Raw genomic sequence first — 22,370 nt, 5'->3', positions numbered from 1 at the left:
TTTTATTAACTTTAGACTTAGTTTTAGTAGTAATATAGAGATTATTAATATAGATAAGGATAAATATAAGCTCATCCTGGTATCTTATAATATAGGGTTCTAAAGGGAGAGAGTAGAAACCTAGGTGGTATAAGAAATTATAGAGGTACTAAAACTAAGTAAGTAGTAACTAGTATAAGCTATATAAGGCTCTTTAGAGATGCTAAACTTATTATAGGACCTGGTATCTAGGAGGTATATAGGTATAGACCAGGTCTTTTAGTAGTATATTAAGGAAGGCTATCTTAATATCCCCTTACTTATAAAATAGGTAATAATAGATGTTAATTACTAAAAATAGTATAAAAGTAGGAAATATAATAACTAGTAATAATACTTTAGATATATTAAATCCCTTATATTAAAGATTACCTAAAACTATAATATAGCTCTTATAGATAACCTTCTTACCTAGCTTATTAAGCTTATAGACCTAGACCTATTATAGTAGTAGTACCTAAGAGCTATCTAATAGGTAGTTAGTCTCTTTAAAGGTGCTAGTATTAGTTAACTCCTATATCTACTTATCTATAGAGGGTCTCTAATAGATGGATTTTAGCCCTATAAGGGCCTTATACTATAAGTAAGGCGGAACCTTATTAGTAGGGATGGTGTCTTATTAGTAATAAGTAGTATTTTCTATAGTAGTAAAGGCGCGCATGTAGTAAGTAGATAGTTAAGGAGGTTGAGTATTATCTAAACTGTATTTCTTATTAAAGAATTGTATCTTAGTGCGAATCTACTAAGGGTATCATGATGGTGCTATTAGTAGTAGAGTAGGTGTAGGTAATAGAGATAGTAAGGGCGGTAGTAGGGTTAAAGTTAGGTTAGTAAGTACTAAATTATTAGATCTAGTGTGTTTATTAGCTAGAGAGATATTAATCTAATCTATTTTATCTACTAATAGTATAATATCTATAAACGCGTCCTCCTTACCTCTACTACTAATATCTATACTACCCATATTAGACCTCTCTACCACTTTAATTGCTTATTCTACTACATTATAGATTACTTTAGTATTACCTTTAAGAGCATCTTAAACTATTTTTAATATAAGATATATAATAAGCATCTTATTATTACTATTCTTAACTTTTCTATCTTCTATATTATTTATAGTAGCTATTAAGTCTAGCTACTAAGGAGGTCTAAAATATACATCCTAAGTATAAATAACCTAGTTTATTTAAGGGAGATATACCTAGAAGATATACTTATAGTTATAGCTAATAAACTATCCTTTCTCTACTCTTATATTAAATTTAGCGCTCTTAAGACGCTTCTCAGCCAGGATATAAGCATATATAGTAATACTAAAGACTGGTACTAGTAACTAGATATCCTTATACCTACTAATAGCATTATTAAAAATATTAACTAGTATCTTGCTATTAAGTGCGCAAGTAGGAAGATAGTTAAGAAGATATACTATATATTAATAGGCTTCTATCTATAATAATTAAGGTGTATTTAACGCGATACTTATAGAGCGGGCCATACTAGTAATAAGGTATATAGATGACTTACTAATACTATTTTACTTAGATAAGTATAGTGCCATCTTTTTAACCTTAATACCCTCTATCTTTACCTATACTAGCAGCTTTTAGCCGCTAAACTCTATACTATTATCTATTTAGAGAGCTTAGATCTTATATTAGAACTAGGTTTTAGTCTATTTACTAAAGTTTTAAATGCTATTAAAGGTGTCGCCCTTAGTCTTTATAACTAATAAGTATTATAGATATAAGTAGTTATCTATAAATACCACCCCCTAATAGCAGCTATTATAGCTAACTATAAGTAGTCTAAATATATTAATATAGATGTATCTAAAGGGTGCGTCTACTTAAGGTATTAGTTTATATAATACCATCTAGTAGGACTTAGCTATATAGTAGGATTTATAATAGAAGTCTTAGTTACTAGTAATAATAAGTTATCCCTAGTACTAGAGCTTATTAAGTGTACTAGTATAGATATACCCTAATTACTAGTGCCATATCTTATATATCACTACAGGAGGAGTTGCTATAGTAAATACTTATACTATATAATTATTATTAATAACTATTAGAATATTTACCCCTAAACTATTAGGGTAAGCTATAATAGCCATTCTATAGTTTTATATTTATAATATAGAGGTAAGCTGATCTAGGTATAGTCCCTTCTACTTAAGTTTTAAAGCTAAGATAAGACTAACTATTAGTACTAGAATATATAGAATACCCTCTATTATAAGAGTGTTAACTATACTATTTATAGGATAGTAGAGTACGGCGTTACTATAGCTAATAGCTATTACTATACCTAAACTATATACCTAGACTAGCTGCGCGAACTATAAGTAGTTTATTAGCTTAGTTAAATTTAGTATATAGTAGGTATTAGCCCTAGTGTTAATAATCTATTCATCCTTTATTAAAGCTAGATATAGGTATAGGGTGGTAAAGTAGTTCGCGCCTTATACTAGAGGGTTAGTTATTAATATTATTATTACTATTACTACTATTAGTAGTTTAGAGACTTAATTATCTAGTATATAGAATACCCCTAATACTGGCTTCTAATAGGTGGGACGGTATTTAAGGTAAAGATAGCTATACTTAGCCTTAATATACCCCTTCTTTCTATAGTAATTATAGGTGGCATGGTTAGACTTAGACTACTTAGTAGACTACTAACTAGTATAAATAGTAAGAGCTATAGTACTATTCTTACTAGTATATTTAATCTTATTAGTTATAGTATAGAAGAGATCCTTAAACTTAGGCATCTCCTTCTTATTATACTAATTTATATACTAAGTTATATACTAGATAGGAATATTATCCTATAAGTTTTCTAGAAGTAGAACATAGAGAATCTAGTCCTTAACTTACTATTAGATATAGCTAATACAGGCTTACCTTTATTTATATAGGGTATTATAGAATTCCTTTACTATTATAAAATTACTATATTAATAGAAGATGAAGTCCTTAATAATATTAGCCTTAAAGAGGATACCCTTAGTATTATATATATTATAAAGCTTCTACTATATAGAGTAAGCTAAACTAGTATACCCCTATAGTGCTATTATAATAGGAAGCATAATAATTATTATAAACTAGCAGATAATATACGCATCCTTCTTATAATTAGTAGCATTTTTTAGCTCATCCTTAAGTAGATAGGCATAATAGAATAGACTAAGCCTCATCTTAACTATTATCTTAAAGGTTACCTAGTTAGCAGGGCCTTTAAGTAGCTAGATATTCTTTAAAGGGATACTAAACTTACTATTATTTATAGTTAGGTCTACCTCTTCTTTAGCCTTAGCCTACTTAGCTAGTATAGAAGATAAGGCAGCAGTAAAGCCTAAACTACTAGATAATAAGGGAGGAAGGGAAGGTAAAGTTATAGTAAAGGTAATAACTATTAGTATATTACTTAGAGTTATAGAGATAGATAATACTAATAAATTTACTAAAGAGTAGGAATTATATAAGATAATAAGGGATAAAATAACAAAATAATAAAATAACTATTAGTAATAATTATATAGATGGTGTTACAGTACAATACCAAAATAAGCTAGATAAGTAATTTATATATATAATATAAGGGCTTATAACCTAATAAAGTAAGATAAGAGAACTAAAGACTCCATTTAAGGCTACTCTAAGAGCTATCTATATACTACTAAAACTACCAGGAGGAGCAGTAGCTAGTACTAACTACTAATAAGTCCTAAACTTATTAAGACGCGCAAAGCTAACAGATAAGTACATCTTAACTAAAGTAGTAAGTCATTATCCAGATAAGCTACAGTTATCTAGGCAAACTATAGCTGAGACGACGCGACGGGAGACTGCTTAGTATTGTTACATAGGACCACCAACAGGCTGTCATCAGATCGAATCAAAGCGGCGTCCGAAAGTTTCCCGTGGGGTTGCCTGTATCGAATAGAGAAGGGGTCCTTCAAGAAAGGCTTGGCTTGGGCGATGTGGCGAAGAGATGCAACTCCGCAGACACCCAATTCCATGTCAAGATGGCAGACTTGACCAATGTCGATGAAAGGTCTACCAACTCGCAATTCAAGCTGAGTACAGGTGTCCTAATGTTCAGTCAGTCTCTATTCGTTGGTCCAAGTGAGGAAAAGCTCACATCAAAGCAATGGTCCATTGATGCCTCCAGGCTGAAACGAGTGGTCCGATACAAGGTCTCGAGAAGTTCAACGCGAATCTGCGTGCATGTTGTGGCCAGTGCTGGCAAGCGTTCCGTGGGTCCTGGTCTCGGCTGATATTCTTCATGGTGCAAACCTAGATACGAAATGTCGCACTCCCGCATCCTGCCATCTGGAAGACTCCAATATCCACATGCGGTGTACTCATCGTCGATGACATGGTCGTAGATCATGTCGCGGACTTCTCGGGGTGCCCTGAGGAAGATTGCGGCCTGGATGGGGAGCTGGAGCCCGGATGGATCAGGTGCAGACATTGCGCTACGGGTTGAGTGAGGATATTAGCGTGAGCATCGGAGCGTCCAGCCGTTCAGTACACTTACTTGTCACCACCAGCACCAGCGTCGGTCGTCATGGCGCAAGAGCTCATTTGACCGCTCACTGAGCGACAGTGAGAGATGTCGACCGTGATCTTGTTCGGTCCGAGCGCGACAGGGAGGACGGTGAGGTCAGTGGCTGAAGGCAAGGTCGATGTAGGTGGAAGCCCCAGGTTGGCTCGTTGTTGAGGTCGAACTCGAGAGGTGTGAGGTGGAAGGATGGTGTGGAGAGGGTGGGAGGATAATATAGAGGCAGACTCGAGCAAGTGCCGCACGGTATGGTGCCGGTAGGTGGGTGCGCGTGCACGTGATGAGGCCGCCCAAAGGGAGTTCCCATCGATTCACATGCCGCAGCATTATAAGGCTATACGTCAAAGCTGGCGCCATGATCTGTTGTTGGTAAGGCGGTCAAGACAGGGCTGGTTTCACTTCACTTCACCTCAGCTTGGATTCTGTGCGGAATCCCTTTGGAACTGGCCATTCCTCGCACTTATATATGCCAGTGATGAGTTGCTTTACTCATTTGCGTTTGGCAGAGCCGTGTCTGGGATGTCCAACCATCAAGACGCTTCCCGCAGCCAAACGGCAAAGTCATGAAAACGTCAATCGCACGAATTCTCCCAGAGCGCGCTCTTGAGGTTTTTCCAACGGCAAATTCCTGGAGACACCAACATGCGAATGCTCCTGAAGCCGCTTCATGAGGTTTAATTTCATCTCCGCCGAAATCAAATTCGAAAAAGAGTCCTGGCTCTCAAAAAAGTCCACTGTTGCCAACACCTTCATAGGAACTCTCAGCGTCACCACAGCACAGCAATCACTCCCGTGACAAACGCTCAAATGGGCAAAGTATGTTGGAGTCATCGACAAGACGCAACCGTGGGTCATGGAATTCCTCAATCGTCAAGCCCATGTCTTCAAAACAAAGCGGCAACACAAGTGCAGAAGCTTCCAGGAGAGGCTCCTCTTGCTCGGCAGCCGCATCGGAGAGCCTTGGGAAGCATTCGTCGTACGACATTCTGTCGCACCCCGGGAAATCTTGCAACGCTCTCGCTTCATCCGAATCCTCAATCCGGCGCCGCAGCCAGTTTTTCATCAGCGTTTGATCGAATCTTCGCGACTTTTGGTAGTCGTCCAGCCTGCCCACCCACAAATCGATGCGCACCTTCGGAACAGTGCGACCAAGCCGTGAAAGAAGACGGAGGTATGGGGAGGTGCCGTAGTCGGATCTGGTAATCTGAAAATCTTCACACCGGAACCAGGACCTCCCCAGACAGTGCTGACCACATTCCATCGCCTCGAAATTGACCTTTAGATACTGCAGGTAATGACCATCTGTGGCCATCCTCTTGAACATTGCGAACGAAGGCTGGTGGCGAGGGTCTTTGTATAGGGGCACGGAAGGGTGGCGGATATAGCCGGACGCCGTCCAGATGTACCTTGCATTGTGCTCTTGCAAATCATATCCTCGCACCTTGATTGCGTCCGAAGAGTCCTGAGAGGGCGAGACCACTCTCGACCAAAGGTCTTTAGGCTGTCCATGTTGGATGTCGCGCTTTTGGGCTCGGCCAGAGCCTGCTGCCCCCAGACTGAAGAATTCCGAGCGTCTAAGTGTTGCCTCTTCCGGGGAAAGCCAGTCATGTTTCATGGAGTATGGCTCTACTGATGGCTTTCGCACAGCCCCGAGAAACTCGTACTTTTGCTCACGATATATCGGGAGAGATACTTCCAGTCGACGAGATAAACGAAAGTCGAGTGGACATGTTGGGCCCCTCTGTTGAATTCTTTAGCCTCCGAAACATCTTCCCCCGATAAGTGATGCTACAGAACATGCTGCACTTACGCGCCTGACAGGCTCGCATCCAAAGTCCAATTCGACTAAGAAGTTTCTGAAGATATGATCTTGTACTTCTGCGCGCAGCTGCCTGCAAGTGACGACGATTGAAAAATCGAATTTTCTGTGATATCTTCTGTCATATAGCGGTTCTTCGTGAAGAAGCCACATCCTGACTGTTAGACCTTTGTACTTTGCAAAGACCACTTCATCGGCAGGGAGCAAGTAATGGCAGATCGCATCCCGGAGCTCGCGTGGAAGACCAAAGAGAGGAACTTTGTCGGGCGTGTTGACTGGCTCAGGGGCTCCATCTGCCTGAGTGCAAGTGTCGTTTATCGGCGTGTTGGAGACTGGGAGCATTCGAGAGCGAGAAAGCCTTGGACAGAGAGAGCAGATGAAGGATGTCTGTAAGGTACCGGCGCTACAATAAAACACATTCTCGAACGCGGAAACGCGAGGCGCTCTCCCGCGATGGGTTGCCAAAAGCCTGTTGGTGTTGGCTTAGCCAACACCGGACTAAATTTGGAACAATCCAGCAACAAAGCTTCTCATCCAACACAGAGGATCCACCAACCAACTAAAAGAGCCTTTTCAAGAGTGCTGAGGTATTTTGCAGCGGTTCCGACGACCTTTGCTGCTTACCCCTTACCCCTGACGAGACACCACCATCGGGAAAATGCATCAAACGCGTGTAATTACCTCTTGGTTTCATCAGGAGTCAAAAACGAGCATACAAGGAATGAAAATCCTTCAAAGTCTTGGAAAAACAGAAAATCCCGGAAATGTCTGCTCCAAAAGTCGCCGAAACGCTTCCCATTGCCGACCTACTCGAGGGCTAGAGAGCTACGGGGAGCAAACTGGTTTGAAGCCATTCTGGGGAGACACCGATTTCCGCAAGAAGGGACTCGGTTTCAGGCTTTGCAGGCTCCATCAGCGCAGCCGATTCTAAAGGTCCCTCTCCACCCTCGGGATCGTCCAAGTCGTCGAACACCCAGGAGTATCCCGCTCTCCGGCGTCCCATCTCAAGGCAGTATCTGGGGATGTATTCCTCATAGTCGCTCTCCTGGTCGCTCGATGAATCCGAGTCGTACATCTCTGGCAGGTCAGGCGAGTCAAAACATTCGACAGGAAAGAGTTCCAGCGAGGGAGGACTGCCGTGTTGAGCGTCTTCTTCGTCAGGCGAGTCAAGCCATTCGGCAGGAAAGAATTCGAGCGAGAAAGGACTGACGTGCGGAATGACTTCGTCGTCCGGCGAGTCAAACCACTCAATGGGAAAGAGTTCCAGCGACGGAGGACTACTGTATTGAACGTCTTCTTCGTCTGGCGAGTCAAACCATTCGACAGGAAAGAGTCCCAGCGAGAAGGGACTGCCGTGTGGAGCGTCTTCTTCGTCCGGCGAATCAAACACCTGCAAGATTCCGGAGCTTTCCTCGTCGCCGGACTCCCCCGGCGCTTGGGCAGTATCTTGATCATCATGTCCTTCCAAGACCTCAACGTGACCTTCTGAGCCAAGTCCTCCCAGCGCATCGCCACCAGAACCCTCGGGGATCTCAGGTTCAGGAGGCTCCCAGCCATCGGAGTGCGCAGGATGTTCAGAGCCTTCTTCAGAGTCTCCCAGATCATCATCGCCGCCAAGCCCACTGCTAGAGGCGTCGGAATCCTCCGAGACGTCCGTGTCTCCAGCGTCATACCCTCGGCCGCGCATGATCCACGGGAGCACGTCAGGAGCATCGTAGGTATTCTCCCGCAAGGGCGGCGGGATCAAGATGTTGTGGTCGTCGAACAGGCGAAACCGGCGATTCGGGCACTTGAACAGCAACAATTCGTCGCTCCTCAAGTCGAGCGGGGTGACGGACTCGAATCTGATCGGCTCCACTCCCGTCGCTGTTGACTGGGGCAAGGCTGGATAAATGTCATCGAAGTCGCCCTCGCCCTGTGCGGCAAAGTCGACCAACGAACGCGCCTCGTCCGTGTCTTCGACTTGGCGCCTCAAGTAGTTTTCCATTAGGAGGCAATCGTAGTCGCAGGTCCCTTGATCATCATCGTAGGGTATCTCGTAGAGAAACTGCACTCGAGGAACCTTTCGGAGTCCGGAAATGAGTTCGATGTACGGATGGGCGCCATAATCAGACCTCGTGAGCAGGGGAAGCCGGTATTTGGGCCCCATCCTCAGATCCCAGTGCACGAACCTGGCGACTTCTCTCGCGTGGCCCAGACCGACGAATTCGACCTCCAGCCGCCTCAAGCGATGACGCTCGGACAGGTTTCGGAACAGTTGGACGCAGCGCCAGTCGCATGGGGTGTTTTCGAAAGGTGGGAACGAATCCGACCAAAGCCTGTGGGGATACAGCTCTTGGAGGTCGTAGTCCCGGACTTGACGAGTCGAAGGCGGAGGGCGAGAGGGTGCAACGACGGCTGACCAAAGCCGTGGAGTTTGAGCATCTTGAGCGCCGTCTTCCACCCGGTCGGCGTCTGGGGTAGCTTGACTTCTAAACGCTGACCGCACGAGCGTTGCCTTTCGGTGGGAGGTCCCGTCATGTACGATGGAAAACGGCTCCTCAATGGGTTTGTTTCGGGCACCGCGGAATTGGCCGGGCATCCGTTGATGACGTACTGTTATCGTAACTCGTAAGTCGCGACACAGGTGGAGTAGGTTAAATGGAAAAGGATGGAAGTCTTTTATCTATTGCCGTTAGCACGCTGGAGTGCTCCATAGCGATAGAGGCCACAGAAAACTAACAGGCCTGGAACTGTTCCTTTTGAAACATATGTCGACCTTGCAGCGATCGAATAGGAGATGCTGAACTTCCTCTTGGAGCTGTCTGCAGGTATACACGACCGAAAGTGCCTTGTGAATGTCTTTCATTTCCAGCCTGCTCTCCCCTCCGTCCAAGTCCTCGAGGCTTAGAGACAGTCCGTCATAATCTCCCCAGAATCCTCGACTGAGGTCGAGATCGATGATGTAGCCATAGATGATGTCTCGGAGCTCTCGCGGTAGTCGAAAGATGCCGGGAAGCTTGATGACTCCATCATTTGTATCGGCAGCCAGATCAGTATCGACGTTCTTGGCGGACTCGTCTTCCATGGTCGTGCGGATATGAAGGCAAGAAATTTGAAGAGACTGAGAAAATGAGAGCACAGCTGATTTGCCTGGAGTAGAGCTGTTGAGAAGAACACTGCGCGGCGGAGTGGCCCAAGCAAACCAACGCTCTCTCACGACGGTGTTGCCAAACGCCTGTTGGCTGAGTCACCAACACAACAATCATCTCAAGTCTCGACAGACTTCGCCGCCTGTTTCGGCGACGTGTGGCGCTTACTAGTCGTTGGGTTGGACGCGAAGTTGTTGGCTCGCCTCGAGGGCAACCCAGGCTGCTTTCAGACCGAGGACGGCGCGTCGAGCAAACCCTCGAAGATCCGCGGTGGCGAGACTCATGGAGAAATAAGTGTTGGGTCAAATAGAACATGACGAAGCTGCAGAGAACACCAAAACCGTCGTACTTTTTCGTTTGAGTGTGACAACCAGCAATGTTGATGATGGCTATAATGATTAGCTAGAAAAATAATGCAAGCAAGCAAGCAAGCAAGCATGCATACACGCGCGCCTAAGCAAAAACGCCCACCAGCCAGATGATCCCGACCGCTGCCATGCACATTACGCTCCCATGCATGCCAGCGCCGCCATGATACCACGATTCCACGAGAGCAAGAAATAGTGAGAAGAAGCAGAGGAAATGAACGCCGCCCTACCGCACACGATGAAGTGACCCCCAGCAAAGCAAAGCGAACCAGCCATCTATGCAAACGCACGCACGCACGCAAATGCTCAAGAAATGAGAAAGAGAAGCAAGAGAAGCGAAAGAAGAGGGAGGGAAAAAGGGAGAGAGGGAGGGCTAAAGGCCCAGCCCACGAACGACAACCCACAGAACAACAGGCACGACAACATTGTCATTACCGCCCGTCAGCACGGCCTCCATGGCGCTGGCCACGGCGCCCGCCAGCAGCACCTTGCCCATGCCCGCGACGCCGCCCTGCGCGGCGGCTCTGCCCCACCCCCACGACGCCCACGCCCTCGCGAACCCCAGGCCCAGCGCCACGGCGGCCGCAAACGCTGCGCTGCCCTCGACGCTCTTGCCGCCGAGCCACGGCCACTTGCGCCGGCCGAAGCGGCGGCCGACGAGCGAGGCGGCGGCGTCGCCCATGCCGACGCAGACGACGCCCGCGACGAGAGAGGGGTCGGCTTTGGCGGCCCACGGCGAAGAGGGGGAGATGTCCCAGCCGGTCCAGGGGTGGTTGTCGAGGGACGCGGACGACGAGGAGGATGTGGGCAGAAGCGACGCGCCGAGCCAAAGCGGGACGCCGCAGCCTATCAGCAGGAATACATGGCTCACGACCACCGGGCCTCTCAAGTCGCGGCCGTCGACAAACGGTGCGAGAAACCTGCCCAACCATTTGGCAAGCGGGGGCAGCGTGCTGGCGCGCAGCAAATCCAGGAGCAGGAAAACGACCAGGACGAGCGCCGTCGCGAGCGCTGCGAAATGCGGGTCCACGTACACGGTAGGCAGCAGCATGGCGACCATGGTGGCGTGGAAGATTTTGCGGCGCGTGTCGACGGCGACGGTGGAGGGGAGGAGCAGCAGGACTGTGACGAGACCTGCGCAGAGGACGGAGACATCGTATACGGCGAGCGCGAGGCGCGTATTTGCAGGGCCTCCGAGAGCGATGAGGCGGGCGAATTCGGCGGGCGGGAGATGCGAGGGATCAAGAGGGTCGGAGAGGGGTGGTAGAGCGGCCCATGCTTCAAGCCCGAGCGAGAAGAGTTGGAAGCGTATGCGGCGCTGGTTGCCAAAGAGGTAGCCGATGGCCCAGCCGAAAGGATCGTGGCCGTTGAGGGCGAATGTGCCAATGTAAACACGCAGGGGGATGAGCACGATGAGGGCAATGGTCGCGTAGACGTAGAGTGCGTAGAGCCATTTGCGAAGCACGGCTTGTGTAGAGGTCAAGGAGAGAAATGACGAGGCGTACGAGCGCGAACTACGGCGTCGGCCTTCTCGGGCGGTCGATATCGAAGTCGTGACTGTGCTCTCCGAGGCGAGGGTCTGAATGGTGTTGCGCCGCCGCGGCTTGTAGCTCGATGGCGTGCCGTTGGCAATCCCAGAGCGCGAGGAAATGGCTCCTCTAAACGTCTCGGATGCGGTTGTAAAGGCGCCGCTGAGGACCTGGACAGCACTTGATGCCGACACAATCGACGCACGTCTATCGTCGTCGGAATGGTAGCCTGGAAGGTGATCCTCGTCGGCGTCGCTGTCATCCGCATATCTCGTTCGCGACTGCGATGCTGGTCTCAGGCTTTCCTTGAGAGTTGCCAGCAATGACACCGGCTGCGTCTTGACACGACCCGGACGTCTAAAGCGCCACTTGGGGATTCGCGCGAGAGCAACGCCCCAGCGAAACACAGGACCGCACAGAATGAAGAGGAGCAAGCCTCCGATCCAGAGAATGGAGCTCAGAATCTTCATCTGCGGGCTCTCCGAGAAGAGAAGAAGATTGATGAGCGAGACGGAGAGAAGTTGCAGCTCCGACGGTAAGAGAGAAGTGGTGGTGAGGTAGTACAGCGGCGGCAAAAGAGCCTGATGCAGAGGGTAAAGCAATGCGATTATTTCCGGGTCGACGCGATTTTGGGGTGCTTTGAGCAGGTATGGCCTTGCGGGTGCGAGTTTTGAAGTCATGTCCGTGTGTTCGGATACGATGAGAGGAAGTATTGAAAAGAACCAATGTTCTACGCTGTAGCCAGCCCCGCGGCCAACTGAAGGAAATAGGCGCGCCGGAAGTGCTGCCAGACCCAAGACGATGTTGGGAAGCAGCACATGCTCCATCTGCGGATATAATGACAGCGAAACAAAGATTGGAATTGCAGCCGGGTATAGGAGGGGCGCAGGATCAAAAGCGGCCGGCACGCGTACGCGGTTCTTGAGCGGGATACTCTTGTCTTTCGGGGAGAGTAGCAGGCGTAGAGGATATAGCAGCAAAAGAAATGCGTAGACGACGACAAAGGTGCACAGCTCTGCTAATACAACATGAGCATTCTTCCTGGTTAGGGATGTAGAAACCATACCTCTGGCCCACAAATCCATTGCTCTCTTTTTTGCTCCCCCGGCAAACACAATTGCGCCAATGACTCCCAAAAGCGCAACCTCACATCCGCGCCTCAACAGTTCGGCTCTCCGTCTCCTCAGCCATCTTTCCCTCTCCTTCCTCACCCCGTCGTCCTCTTCAACCTCTACCTCGCCGTCGCCCTCTTTTTTCATTCTTGCCCTGGCCCTCTTCAATCGTTCGGCCAACCGCCTCCCCTCGTCCTCTAGCACGCTCGGAGTCAACAGCGCCGAATCCTCGCCCATGTCAGCGGGCGAGTCGACACCCAGACCCATGCCAGCACCCCACGTCCTTCGTCTCACAACCGCACTCTCTCCATCGGCCGTCGCGCCGTCGGCCATCAATCCCTTGTGTGGCCGATACGGCGGGGCCGGCAACGGCTTGACGAAGCTGTAGGCCTCGTCATCGGCTTCGGAGCCGGATTGCGACTGCGACTCGGACGAGTGCGGGGAGCGCGACAGCGGGGTGCGGCCGGAGAAGCCCGCCGACGCTGGGCTTCTGGCGGCAAGATGGTCATAGTCGTCGGGAGAGGAGGCCGAAGCCGAGGCAGAGGCAGAGGTTGACGAGAGGTGCGAGTGTTGGACGGGGGCTGTAGCGGTGGTGTCGAGGCGAGGGCGCTGACGGCGTTGGCTCTGTCGGCGGTGGTATGGTTGTGGAGAGCGGGATAGAATGCGCAAGGCAGAAGGGTCGTCGCTTGAGATGTCTAGCTTGTGTAGTCGGTCTGTGGTGGTTGTAGTCGCCATGTCAGGTCGGAGCAGGTCCGGAACGGGGTCGCGGGGAGGGAGGTCGAGGTCGAGGTCTGGAGGATCGTCTGCGTCGGGGTTGGCCATGGCTGTGTTATGTTTTAGCAGTCAATTGAGGCGCCTCGCATTTTCTTGGTGGTACCAGGCAGCGGTGGAGCCACGGTGTCTTGTCGCGGGAGGAATCCAGGGCCAGGTCCAGGGACAGGTGCAGGTGCAGGTCATAGGTAGGAGCAGAGGTAACCAATGCCTTCCTTCACATGCCGCGGAGAACGGTTGGGGCGCAGGGCAGCTTCAGCCTTCAGCGCAACGTAAGACGGCGGGGGCAATGCACCTGACAGCACGGCAGGACAGGACAGGGAGTCAACAACGAGAACTTCGTCCCTCAGGGTTCGGCCACTACGGCCACTACCTTAACCTTGACGGCACTCTCGAGCTCCCCGTCTCGTCTCGTCGCTTGACGTCACCCGCCAAGCGTTGCCTTCGCAATACATCTTCACCAGTCTACCGGCATCATCCCTTTGCACTCAAAATTTTCATTGCTGTCCGTTCAATACTGCCTTGCGTCATCGCTACACATTCCTGGCTCTACAGTCCCGAGCACTGCCATCCTAACACCTACAAGTAACCGTGCTGCTTGAGGAAAGACTTGACATCGTCGCTATCCCTTTCGATCCAGTTGGCCTTGGCGCGGATGGCATCCAAGCTCTGCGCCAAGCTCTGGTCGAAGCCCTTGGTGCTGCGCTTGGAGAAGAAGTCTTCAATGCGCGTCATTTGATCCTTGTGCGTGAAGCTCGACGTCGAAATCGTCACCACCGAGCTCAGCATCGTCAGGCCCGGCGGCAGCTTCTTCTCCAGCTCCGCCCAGTTCTCCGTCATCCACTGCCACAGCGCCTCGATACCCTCCTTGTGCGTCCGCAACGCTCCAATCGGGAGGTAGACGTCCTGGCCCTTGACCTCGTCGCTGAGCGGCATGCTCAATGTCCGCTTGATCAGCTCGGGCTTCTTGGCGCGTCCAATCGAACGCAGCGCCGTGTTGCGCTTGTCGCTAGTGGTGCCGTTGCGGTACTCGTTGAGGATGGCGTTGTATTCCTCCTCACCGCCGTAGCTGAGGACGATGCCATACACGCTGCCGCGGATGTTGGGGTGGATGGCCGAGTCGTCACCGTTCTTGAACTTTTCAAACATGTCAAACGCAGCCTTCTTGACCTTTTCGTCGCCGGCCAGACCTGCCGAGCCGAAGAGGAGCGCCTTGAATTGCTGCTCAATGTGACCGTCGCTCTCCTTGAACTCCCAGCCGAGCTCGTGAGCCTTGTCGGCGATCAGCTTGAGCTGGAACTTCTTCAGCGCGTCCTTGACGGCTTCGTCCTCAAAGACCCAAGCCGCGCGGAGGGAGCCGATGCGGGCCATGAGCTCGTCCCAGACGACGTACTCGCTCTCCGTCTTGAAGCCTTCAAGCAGGCTCAAGAGGCCAGACGTCTTTTGGTACCCCGAAGCAGCAAGGGCACCAGCATCAGCAATCATGCCGGCACGGTCCTCGACAGAGAGGAGACCTTGCTTGGCAGCCTCGCCGAGCTTTTGCAGGCGCTCAGGGGCATACGACGTGCGGTAGATGCCCGAGTGGTCTGCGTTGAGCTTGTAAAAGTCGAGATCCTTGACCTTGATGTCCGCCTCGCGCTTGTTGAGAGTGACGTCCTCGTCGATGCCGTCCTTGGTGCGGAGACCCAAGAAGACGGGGAACAGAGTCTTGTCCTCCTCAGGCTTGACATCAGAAGTGCGCAGGAAGCGGTTCTGCTTGACGTGGATCGAGCTGGATTCGGGCTTTTCGGTGACGGTGACGACGGGGAAGCCGACATTCTTGGTCCAAATGTCCATGACCTTTTCCACGTCCTTGCCGCTGGCGTCGCTCAACGAAGCCCACAAGTCGCTCGTCTGAGTGTTGCCGTACGCGTGCTTCTTGAGGTAACGGCGGATGCCCTCCATGAACGTCTCCTCGCCGAGATATTTGGAAATCATCCGCAAGACGCAGGATCCCTTGGAGTAGGAAATGGCATCAAAGATTTGGTTGATTTCGTCGGCACGCTTGACCGGGACCTCGATGGGGTGGCTGGAGCGCAGCGAGTCGAGCGACAAGGCACTCTGGAGGTTGTCGGTGACGTATCCCTGCCACACCTTCCACTCGGGGTAGAATTCGTTGCACGAGTACCACGACATCCATGTAGCAAAGCCCTCGTTCAGCCACAGACCGTCCCAAAAGTCCATGGTGACCAAGTTTCCGAACCATTGGTGGGCCAGCTCATGCTGCACCACCTCGGCAACGCGCTGCTTGGTCGACGCGCCGCTAGTCTTTTCGTCAAACAAAACGTCGACGACGCGGTATGTGACGAGACCCCAGTTCTCCATGGCACCAGCGCTGAAGTCGGGAATGGCAACCATGTCCATCTTGGGCAGCGGGAATGGGCTGTTGAACTTTTTCTCGTAGAATTCGAGCGTGCGCGCAGCGAGGTCGACCGAGAACTTGCCGTGGGAAATGTCCTTGTCTGGGGTCGCAAAGACGCGGACGGGGACGCGAAAGTCGTTGCTCTCAATGACGTTGAGCTCTCCGACGATAAAGGCCAGCAGGTAGGTGGACATGAGGGGCGTCTCCCGGAAGGTGACGGCCTTTTTCTTGTCGCCGCTCATCTTGGAGTCGATATCCTTCTCCGCGACGGCGTCCATGTTGCTCAGACACGTGAGGTTCTTGTCGGCGACCAGAGTGACGGTAAACTTGGACTTGAGAGCCGGCTCGTCGAAGCAGGGGAAAGCCCTCCTGGCGTCGGTCGGCTCCATCTGAGTCGTGGCCATGTACTTTTGCTTTCCATCGGAGCCCGTGTATGACGACCGGTAGAAGCCCGCCATGTTGTTGTTTAGGGTGCCGGTGAAGGTCTGGGTGAGGGTGGCCTTGCTGCCGGCGGGTATCGTCTCCTTGAAGGATACCGTGGTGGTCTGCGTGTCTTCATTGTAGGAGAGTTCGGGGTTGGAGGAGATGGTGGCGCCGCCAGAGGAGACGGTGGTCGAGTTGATCTTGAGGTCGAGGGTGTTGAGGGAGATGGAGTTGGAGTTTTCGGCGACGTCGAGCCTGGCTGGTCAGCTTTGTAGAGATGGAAGAGGAGTGGCTTACTCGATGACGACCTTGCCCTCGTACTCGAATGTCTCGAGGTTGGGTTCCAGGGTCAGGTCGTAGTGGAGGGGCTTGACATTCTTGGGCAGGACCTCGCGGCCCTTGGAAATGTCCAGGTTGGAGCCGGCGTCGAAGTGTTTGCACATGTTTCTTCGGTGGGAGCAGTACCTGACGAAGCGGGGGAGGGATCTGGGAGGGAGGCGGGTGGTGGGGCGAGAGGGAGAGGTGTAGGTGGAGGTGGAGGTGGAGGTGGAGGAAGACAGGTGGGTGGTTATGTAGCTCCGGTTCGCGGCAGCGCGCAGGCAGCTAGTCAGGCGCGCGTGCGGCGAGAGAGCCCAGCGAAGTGATGCGGCGCCACGGTTGGCCACGACGCGTCGAGAGGACCACATTCTCGCGACGACGACGGATGAGGTTGAGCGGCTGTCTGCCGTGGTCGTCGCGCTGCAAGGCCGCCGAGGTAGCTTCTCGTTTAGCTGGTCTGGTCTGGGTATACGTCTAGCAGGTCTACTCCTAGGAAAGGTCTGTCATGGCGAACACTGTCTTCAATGGCGACGGCATTGATTCTCGATGCATTGCCCAGGCTGCAGCTGGGTCTTCTACGAATAAACTTTGGTAGCGGTCAACAGCATCGCGGCACGCAACGCAAGCTTCACTAGGGCTAGCCGCTGAGTGGTGGACGCACGCGCCGCCCGCCGCACTTCTTTTGCGCGCGGCCGGCGCAAACTCTTTCTCCTCTTCACATAACATACAACAGCAAGCAGTCCTCCCAGGCAGCGTCCCCCTCGACCTGTCTGGCTGTCCTATGATCATCTTGCGAGAAGAAGAAAGCCCTGCGTTTGAGGAGAGCATCACTTGAGTGGATGCCCATCCATAGGTTAAGCGGCACAAGACTGCAGATGCAGCACGTAGATTTGCTCAGGCGTATCCATGCAGAGACGTGTGCGGAGTGTACATTTGCTGTCAGCGTATCCATGTAGAGACGTGGCCAAGGAACGTCGCCCAGCAAAACCCTGCCTGCGCAGCTCATCAGACTCAATCACCAGAATCATCACATCACGGTTGTATGTACGGCAGATCATTGCGCTCCCTCCCATGGCATGAGAGGGACCGCACCCAAGATCCATCGCTGGAGCTGTTCTCCACTCGACAGACGGTTTCTGTTGTCATGGGCGCCTCGGACGTCCGTAGACGACGGGTACCTCGAAATCAGAAATGCTTTTATTGCGAGCGTTGTATTTTTGCGTTTGGTATGAAGGAGAAAAGAATCTGGCGGCGAGCGCGCGGCCTATAGAAATGCAATTTTGGCGCTCACGTGACGCGTCTCGGGCCGGGCTGCCTCCGGATGGCGGGGTCTTTTTGGTGGTGCCTTGTAAGGCAGAAAGGTGGCGTAATAATCCAGACGACCCGACGCCAAAATTCACTTCATGTCTGCATTGCTCTCCTCCACCACTCCTCCATCAATAATGGCTTCCGAAACTTCCCAGAAGAGGGGTACGTGCTCTCGGCCCTCGCCGCCTCCCGCCTCGCTGACTGTCCCGACACATCCACAGCCATCATCAGCGTCTTCAACAAGACTGTGCGTCTGCCCCGCCGCACCCATCCGGCCGTTGTTGACCTTTTGTACAGGGTCTTTTGGACCTCGCCAAGGGCCTTGTCAAGAACAATGTCAAGTAAGCAATCTCCTCCCATGCCATTGGCCCACTGGAATCCATCTAACCAATTCAGGGTCTACGCCTCGGGCGGCACCGCCAAGATGATTCGGGAGGGTGGCTTCCCCGTTGAAGACATCTCGGCCCTCACAAACGCCCCGGAGATGCTGGGAGGCCGCGTCAAGACCCTCCACCCGGCCGTCCACGGCGGTCTCCTTGCCCGTGAGATTCCCTCGGACCAGCAGGACCTCGTAAGTTCTACGTCCACCATTTCGACACGCACTGACCTCCAAGGCCGACCAAAACATCCAAAAGATTGACTTTTGTGTCTGCAACCTGTACCCCTTCCAGGAGACTGTGTCCAAGGTCAACGTCACCATCCCCGAGGCTGTCGAGGACATTGACATTGGCGGCGTGACCCTGCTCCGCGCCGCGGCCAAGAACCACAGCCGCGTCACCATCCTCAGCGACCCCGAGGACTACCACGACTTTTTGATCGAGCTCGAGCAAAAGGGCGACATTTCCGAGCAAAAGAGGCAGCTCTACGCCCTCAAGGCCTTCACCCACACGGCCGACTACGACACGGCCATTTCCGACTTTTTCCGCAAGCAGTACGCCGGCGATGGCCTCCAGCAGGTCACGCTCCGCTACGGCACCAACCCTCACCAGAAGCCCGCCGCCGCCTTTGTGCGCGACGGCAACCTCCCCTTCAAGGTCCTGGGCGGCGCTCCCGGCTACGTCAACCTGCTCGACGCCCTCAACGCGTGGCCGCTGGTCAAGGAGCTCAAGAACGCCCTGGGCCTGCCCGCCGCCGCCTCCTTCAAGCACGTCTCGCCCGCCGGCGCTGCCATTGGCGTGCCCCTGTCCGACGCCGACCGCAAGGTCTACATGGTCGACGACATTGCCGGCATCGAGTCGTCGGCGCTGGCTCAGGCCTATGCCCGCGCCCGCGGCGCCGACCGCATGTCGAGCTTCGGCGACATGATTGCCGTGTCGGACGAGGTCGACGTGCCGACGGCCAAGATCATCTCGCGCGAGGTATCCGACGGCATCATCGCCCCGGGCTACGTCCCCGAGGCGCTCGAAATCCTCAAGGCCAAAAAGGGCGGCAAGTACCTGGTCCTCCAGATGGACCCCGAGTTCGAGCCGGCCACCATGGAGCAGCGCACCGTGTACGGCATCAGCCTAACGCAGCACCGCAACGACGCCAGAATCAGCCCGGCCACCTTCTCCAACGTCATCGTGCCGCAGGCGGCGTCGCCGTCGACGGCGCTCCCCGAGTCGGCCCTGCGCGACCTGACCGTCGCCACCATCGCCCTCAAGTACACCCAGTCCAACAGCGTGTGCTACGCGCTCAACGGGCAGGTCGTCGGGCTGGGCGCCGGCCAGCAGTCGCGCATCCACTGCACGCGCCTGGCCGGCGACAAGGCCGACAACTGGTGGATGCGCTACCACGAGCGCACCCTCGCCCTCAAGTTCAAGAAGGGCACCAAGCGCCCGGACAAGTCCAACGCCATCGACCTGCTGTGCTCGGGCAGCGTGCCCGCGTCGGGCCCCGAGCGCGCCGACTTTGAGCGCATGTTCGAGCCCGCCGACGTGCCGGCCAGCTTCACGCCCGACGAGCGCGCCGCCTGGCTCGCCCAGCTCAAGGGCGTCGCCGTCTCCTCCGACGCCTTCTTCCCCTTCATCGACAACGTCTACCGCGCCGCCCGCTCGGGTGCAAAGTACGTCGCCGCCCCCAGCGGCAGCCAGAACGACAAGGCCGTCTTCGAGACGGCCGAGAAGCTGGGCGTCGTCTTTGTCGAGCAGCACATTCGGTTGTTCCACCACTAGGACCTACCAAACGGAATGAATGTGGATTGGCGATGGGTAGATTGAGGGATGAGTGAGCAAATGGGTGGATAGCGCTGCCGAACAAAATTTGACATTGGTTTGTTGCTTGCGCGAATCATCTTTGAGATATACCTGTCGAATCAATACCAATAACAGTATGAGCGTGCTTGTTTGCTTCAGCGTTGGCTCTTTTCGTTGATCTTTCTTCCAGCATCAAAAACAATGGCACAGCAATCTTCCAAATATTTACCTGCCCTAGCACCCATGACTATGAAAAGCAAAGACTGCTGCTTTGTTGATAAAGTATGGCGACATAGACACCGGAAGTCTCAAGCGAATCGAAGTCACCCAAGTCACTCATTCAATGCAACTCCGTCGGAAACGTGTCCTTCAATCCGTCTGCCTGACTACAGCTCAGCGAGGGAGAAGAAATCAATTCAAGTGAACCTAAAAGGCAAACCGGGCCAACCCAGTTCATGCGAGCCATTCCGCCGAAGATGCTTTTGATGGTGTCCTGCCTTCCGCCCAGTCTCCTCACGCCGTGATCCTTTTGTTTACAGTAGGCCCAAACGCCGTGCGCCGTGTCCGAGTTCGTGTGCGCGTGCTCGTGCTCGCTGGCGCCCGCTATGCTGAATAGGTGGATGTAGTGGTGGTCAATGGAAGAGTGATTGTGGCCTCGTGCTCTTGCAATGGAGGCGTCTTCGGTGTTGTTTCCTACTCGGGTGGGATATTGCGTAGAGGTCGACGAAAAGGCCAAGATGGCGGTCGACGAAGCCGTGGCCAATAGCGTCGTGTCGCGTCCAGATCCACCGACCTCAATTCCACAAAGACGCGTCCATACGTGGGTTGCACCGACAGAGCCCACGCGCAGTGTGTGCTTGTTGCGTGCCCATTATCCGCTCATGCCTCACCACCGGCCTTGGCAATCTTCTTGAGCTCCATCTCCTTTGTAAACTCGCGCGAGAAGACTTCGAGGTCCTGGACGACGTCGCGGCAAGCATTGATGACGGCGTCCTTGGGAGTCACGCTACCATCGGTCGAGACGCGGAGCTTGAACGAAGCAAAAAGCGGGTGCGGGACTTGGTAGCCGCTGAAGTTGACGTAGCGGTACTTGTGCAGGCGCTGCGCGAGAAGGTTGCCCAGGGTGTGGTCTTCCTTGTTGAAGGTGAAGATGGCCGTGTTGGGGACGCCTGTGCGGTCGTTCAGGTCAGCTCATGCGCTCTTTCGACAAGATACGCCAGGATGAGCGGGTCACTTACGAGTGTCGTGCTCCCAAGAAACCTTCTTCTCTCCCGGCCCGAGAATGAACAACTCAAACCTTTGCGATTCGTTAGTATGGTACTGGCGCGGATGCTCAGCAGGCGGCTTGTTCTTCGTCTGGAACGAATATTTGTTGAGATGGGCGTGGAGTTCGACAGAGGTCGCGGGCTGGCGACCTTTGCCGTCGAGCTTGCGGTCCCGGTTGAAGGGGAAGTTGCCAGGGCCGTATGGGGTCAAGTCGAGTTCAGGCGGGTCCTGCTCGCGGGGCGAGTGTTGGTCGATGTAGACCACATCTCGAAGAGGCGAAACCATGATGTCGTGTGACGCTATTCACCAGTATCCAGTAGACGACGACTTGTTGTTGGTGAGTGGTAAGGTCGGTCGAGTGTCGATGGGCGTTTTAAAGGCCATGAGGGTACTTCGTGACTGCCGTTTGGTGCCCACCAGGCGCAACAATCGAGCGCCCGCCGGGAATTCCTGGTGTGACATTGTTCCGACGCGCCGCCCGCTGAGACTTGCAACTGAAGGGCGCAATGAGCTGAGTGAAGCACTCACCTATCCGGGGCGTTCATCGTGTCAAAGTTGCCGGTAGACGCAAACGGAGTTCCAAAATGCAAAAGAAGGGGACAAGATAGATAACGATATATTTTAAGGGCGGCTCCGGCGTGGGTCGAGGGAGGCTGGTCTGTTCAGACACAAAGTTGATGGTCGGACGAGCTGTCGCGGGCGGCGGCAGAGCCACCTCAGAGAGGGCGGTCTGGTTCGGCTGAACTTCGCCGCAACTCTCTGCGCTAACCGATTTGGTTACCATCAGCCGGATGTCATCGATTTGGGCACATGCAGAAAATTTAGTTTCAGTAATTTGCTAGACCTATTTGAAACATTCTAAAGTCATTGAGTCTTGGTGGAGTCATAGACCTCAAGGGAGCTAGTGCAATTGAACTGTCAACTTGGGCAGACACGCATCACTGTTACTTTCACTTTAAGGACAGAAGACTCAAATCGTTCAAGTTCTTTGAAAAGATGTTGATTAAACTATCCAGCTATTTGAAACATTCTAAAGTCATTGAGTCTTGGTGGAGTCACAGACCTCAAGGGAGCTAGTGCAATTGAACTGTCAACTTGGGCAGACACGCATCACTGTTACTTTCACTTTG

General features: G+C 52.2%; 7 protein-coding genes across 7 annotated transcripts; 1 reads left to right on the top strand and 6 right to left on the bottom strand.

Annotated features, from left to right (window-relative positions):
- Positions 1 to 3,654: 3,654 nt before the first annotated feature.
- Positions 3,655 to 4,628, bottom strand: J3D65DRAFT_685419 (uncharacterized protein; the record flags this gene model as incomplete). Its single annotated transcript, XM_066803812.1, has 3 exons — positions 3,655 to 4,147; positions 4,198 to 4,534; positions 4,597 to 4,628. The coding sequence occupies 3 exons, from the start codon at positions 4,626 to 4,628 to the stop codon at positions 3,875 to 3,877; spliced, it is 642 nt and encodes a 213-aa protein (XP_066651778.1). The 3' UTR covers positions 3,655 to 3,874.
- A 776-nt stretch (positions 4,629 to 5,404) lies between these two features.
- On the bottom strand, positions 5,405 to 6,529 carry J3D65DRAFT_685417 (uncharacterized protein; the record flags this gene model as incomplete). The annotated part of the gene is made up of 2 exons (XM_066803811.1): positions 5,405 to 6,361; positions 6,431 to 6,529. Coding segments are annotated over 2 exons (1,056 nt in total), but the record flags the coding sequence as incomplete, so codon positions are not given.
- A 727-nt stretch (positions 6,530 to 7,256) lies between these two features.
- Positions 7,257 to 9,506, bottom strand: J3D65DRAFT_679937 (uncharacterized protein; the record flags this gene model as incomplete). The annotated part of the gene is made up of 2 exons (XM_066803700.1): positions 7,257 to 9,104; positions 9,162 to 9,506. 2 exons carry the CDS (start codon positions 9,504 to 9,506, stop codon positions 7,257 to 7,259), a joined length of 2,193 nt encoding a protein of 730 aa, XP_066651776.1.
- Positions 9,507 to 10,311: 805 nt separating this feature from the next.
- Positions 10,312 to 13,401, bottom strand: J3D65DRAFT_670742 (uncharacterized protein; the record flags this gene model as incomplete). Its single annotated transcript, XM_066803325.1, has 2 exons — positions 10,312 to 12,485; positions 12,534 to 13,401. 2 exons carry the CDS (start codon positions 13,399 to 13,401, stop codon positions 10,312 to 10,314), a joined length of 3,042 nt encoding a protein of 1,013 aa, XP_066651775.1.
- A 528-nt stretch (positions 13,402 to 13,929) lies between these two features.
- Positions 13,930 to 16,617, bottom strand: J3D65DRAFT_670741 (peptidase family M1-domain-containing protein; the record flags this gene model as incomplete). The annotated part of the gene is made up of 2 exons (XM_066803324.1): positions 13,930 to 16,429; positions 16,472 to 16,617. 2 exons carry the CDS (start codon positions 16,615 to 16,617, stop codon positions 13,930 to 13,932), a joined length of 2,646 nt encoding a protein of 881 aa, XP_066651774.1.
- A 1,249-nt stretch (positions 16,618 to 17,866) lies between these two features.
- Positions 17,867 to 20,301, top strand: J3D65DRAFT_635795 (bifunctional purine biosynthesis protein Ade16). The gene is made up of 5 exons (XM_066801343.1): positions 17,867 to 17,962; positions 18,022 to 18,047; positions 18,098 to 18,141; positions 18,197 to 18,371; positions 18,415 to 20,301. The coding sequence occupies exons 1-5, from the start codon at positions 17,896 to 17,898 to the stop codon at positions 19,951 to 19,953; spliced, it is 1,851 nt and encodes a 616-aa protein (XP_066651773.1). The 5' UTR covers positions 17,867 to 17,895; the 3' UTR covers positions 19,954 to 20,301.
- A 355-nt stretch (positions 20,302 to 20,656) lies between these two features.
- On the bottom strand, positions 20,657 to 21,945 carry J3D65DRAFT_92711 (DNA-directed RNA polymerase). The gene is made up of 3 exons (XM_066804256.1): positions 21,769 to 21,945; positions 21,213 to 21,271; positions 20,657 to 21,143 (listed from the first exon to the last, which is right to left on the bottom strand). The coding sequence occupies exons 1-3, from the start codon at positions 21,783 to 21,785 to the stop codon at positions 20,854 to 20,856; spliced, it is 366 nt and encodes a 121-aa protein (XP_066651772.1). The 5' UTR covers positions 21,786 to 21,945; the 3' UTR covers positions 20,657 to 20,853.
- Positions 21,946 to 22,370: the final 425 nt, after the last annotated feature.

This window comes from Phyllosticta citribraziliensis (assembly GCF_038025025.1).
Source record: "Phyllosticta citribraziliensis strain CPC 17464 chromosome Unknown J3D65scaffold_11, whole genome shotgun sequence".
Lineage (NCBI taxonomy): Eukaryota > Fungi > Ascomycota > Dothideomycetes > Botryosphaeriales > Phyllostictaceae > Phyllosticta > Phyllosticta citribraziliensis.
This window is presented reverse-complemented; position numbering and strand designations above follow the sequence as displayed.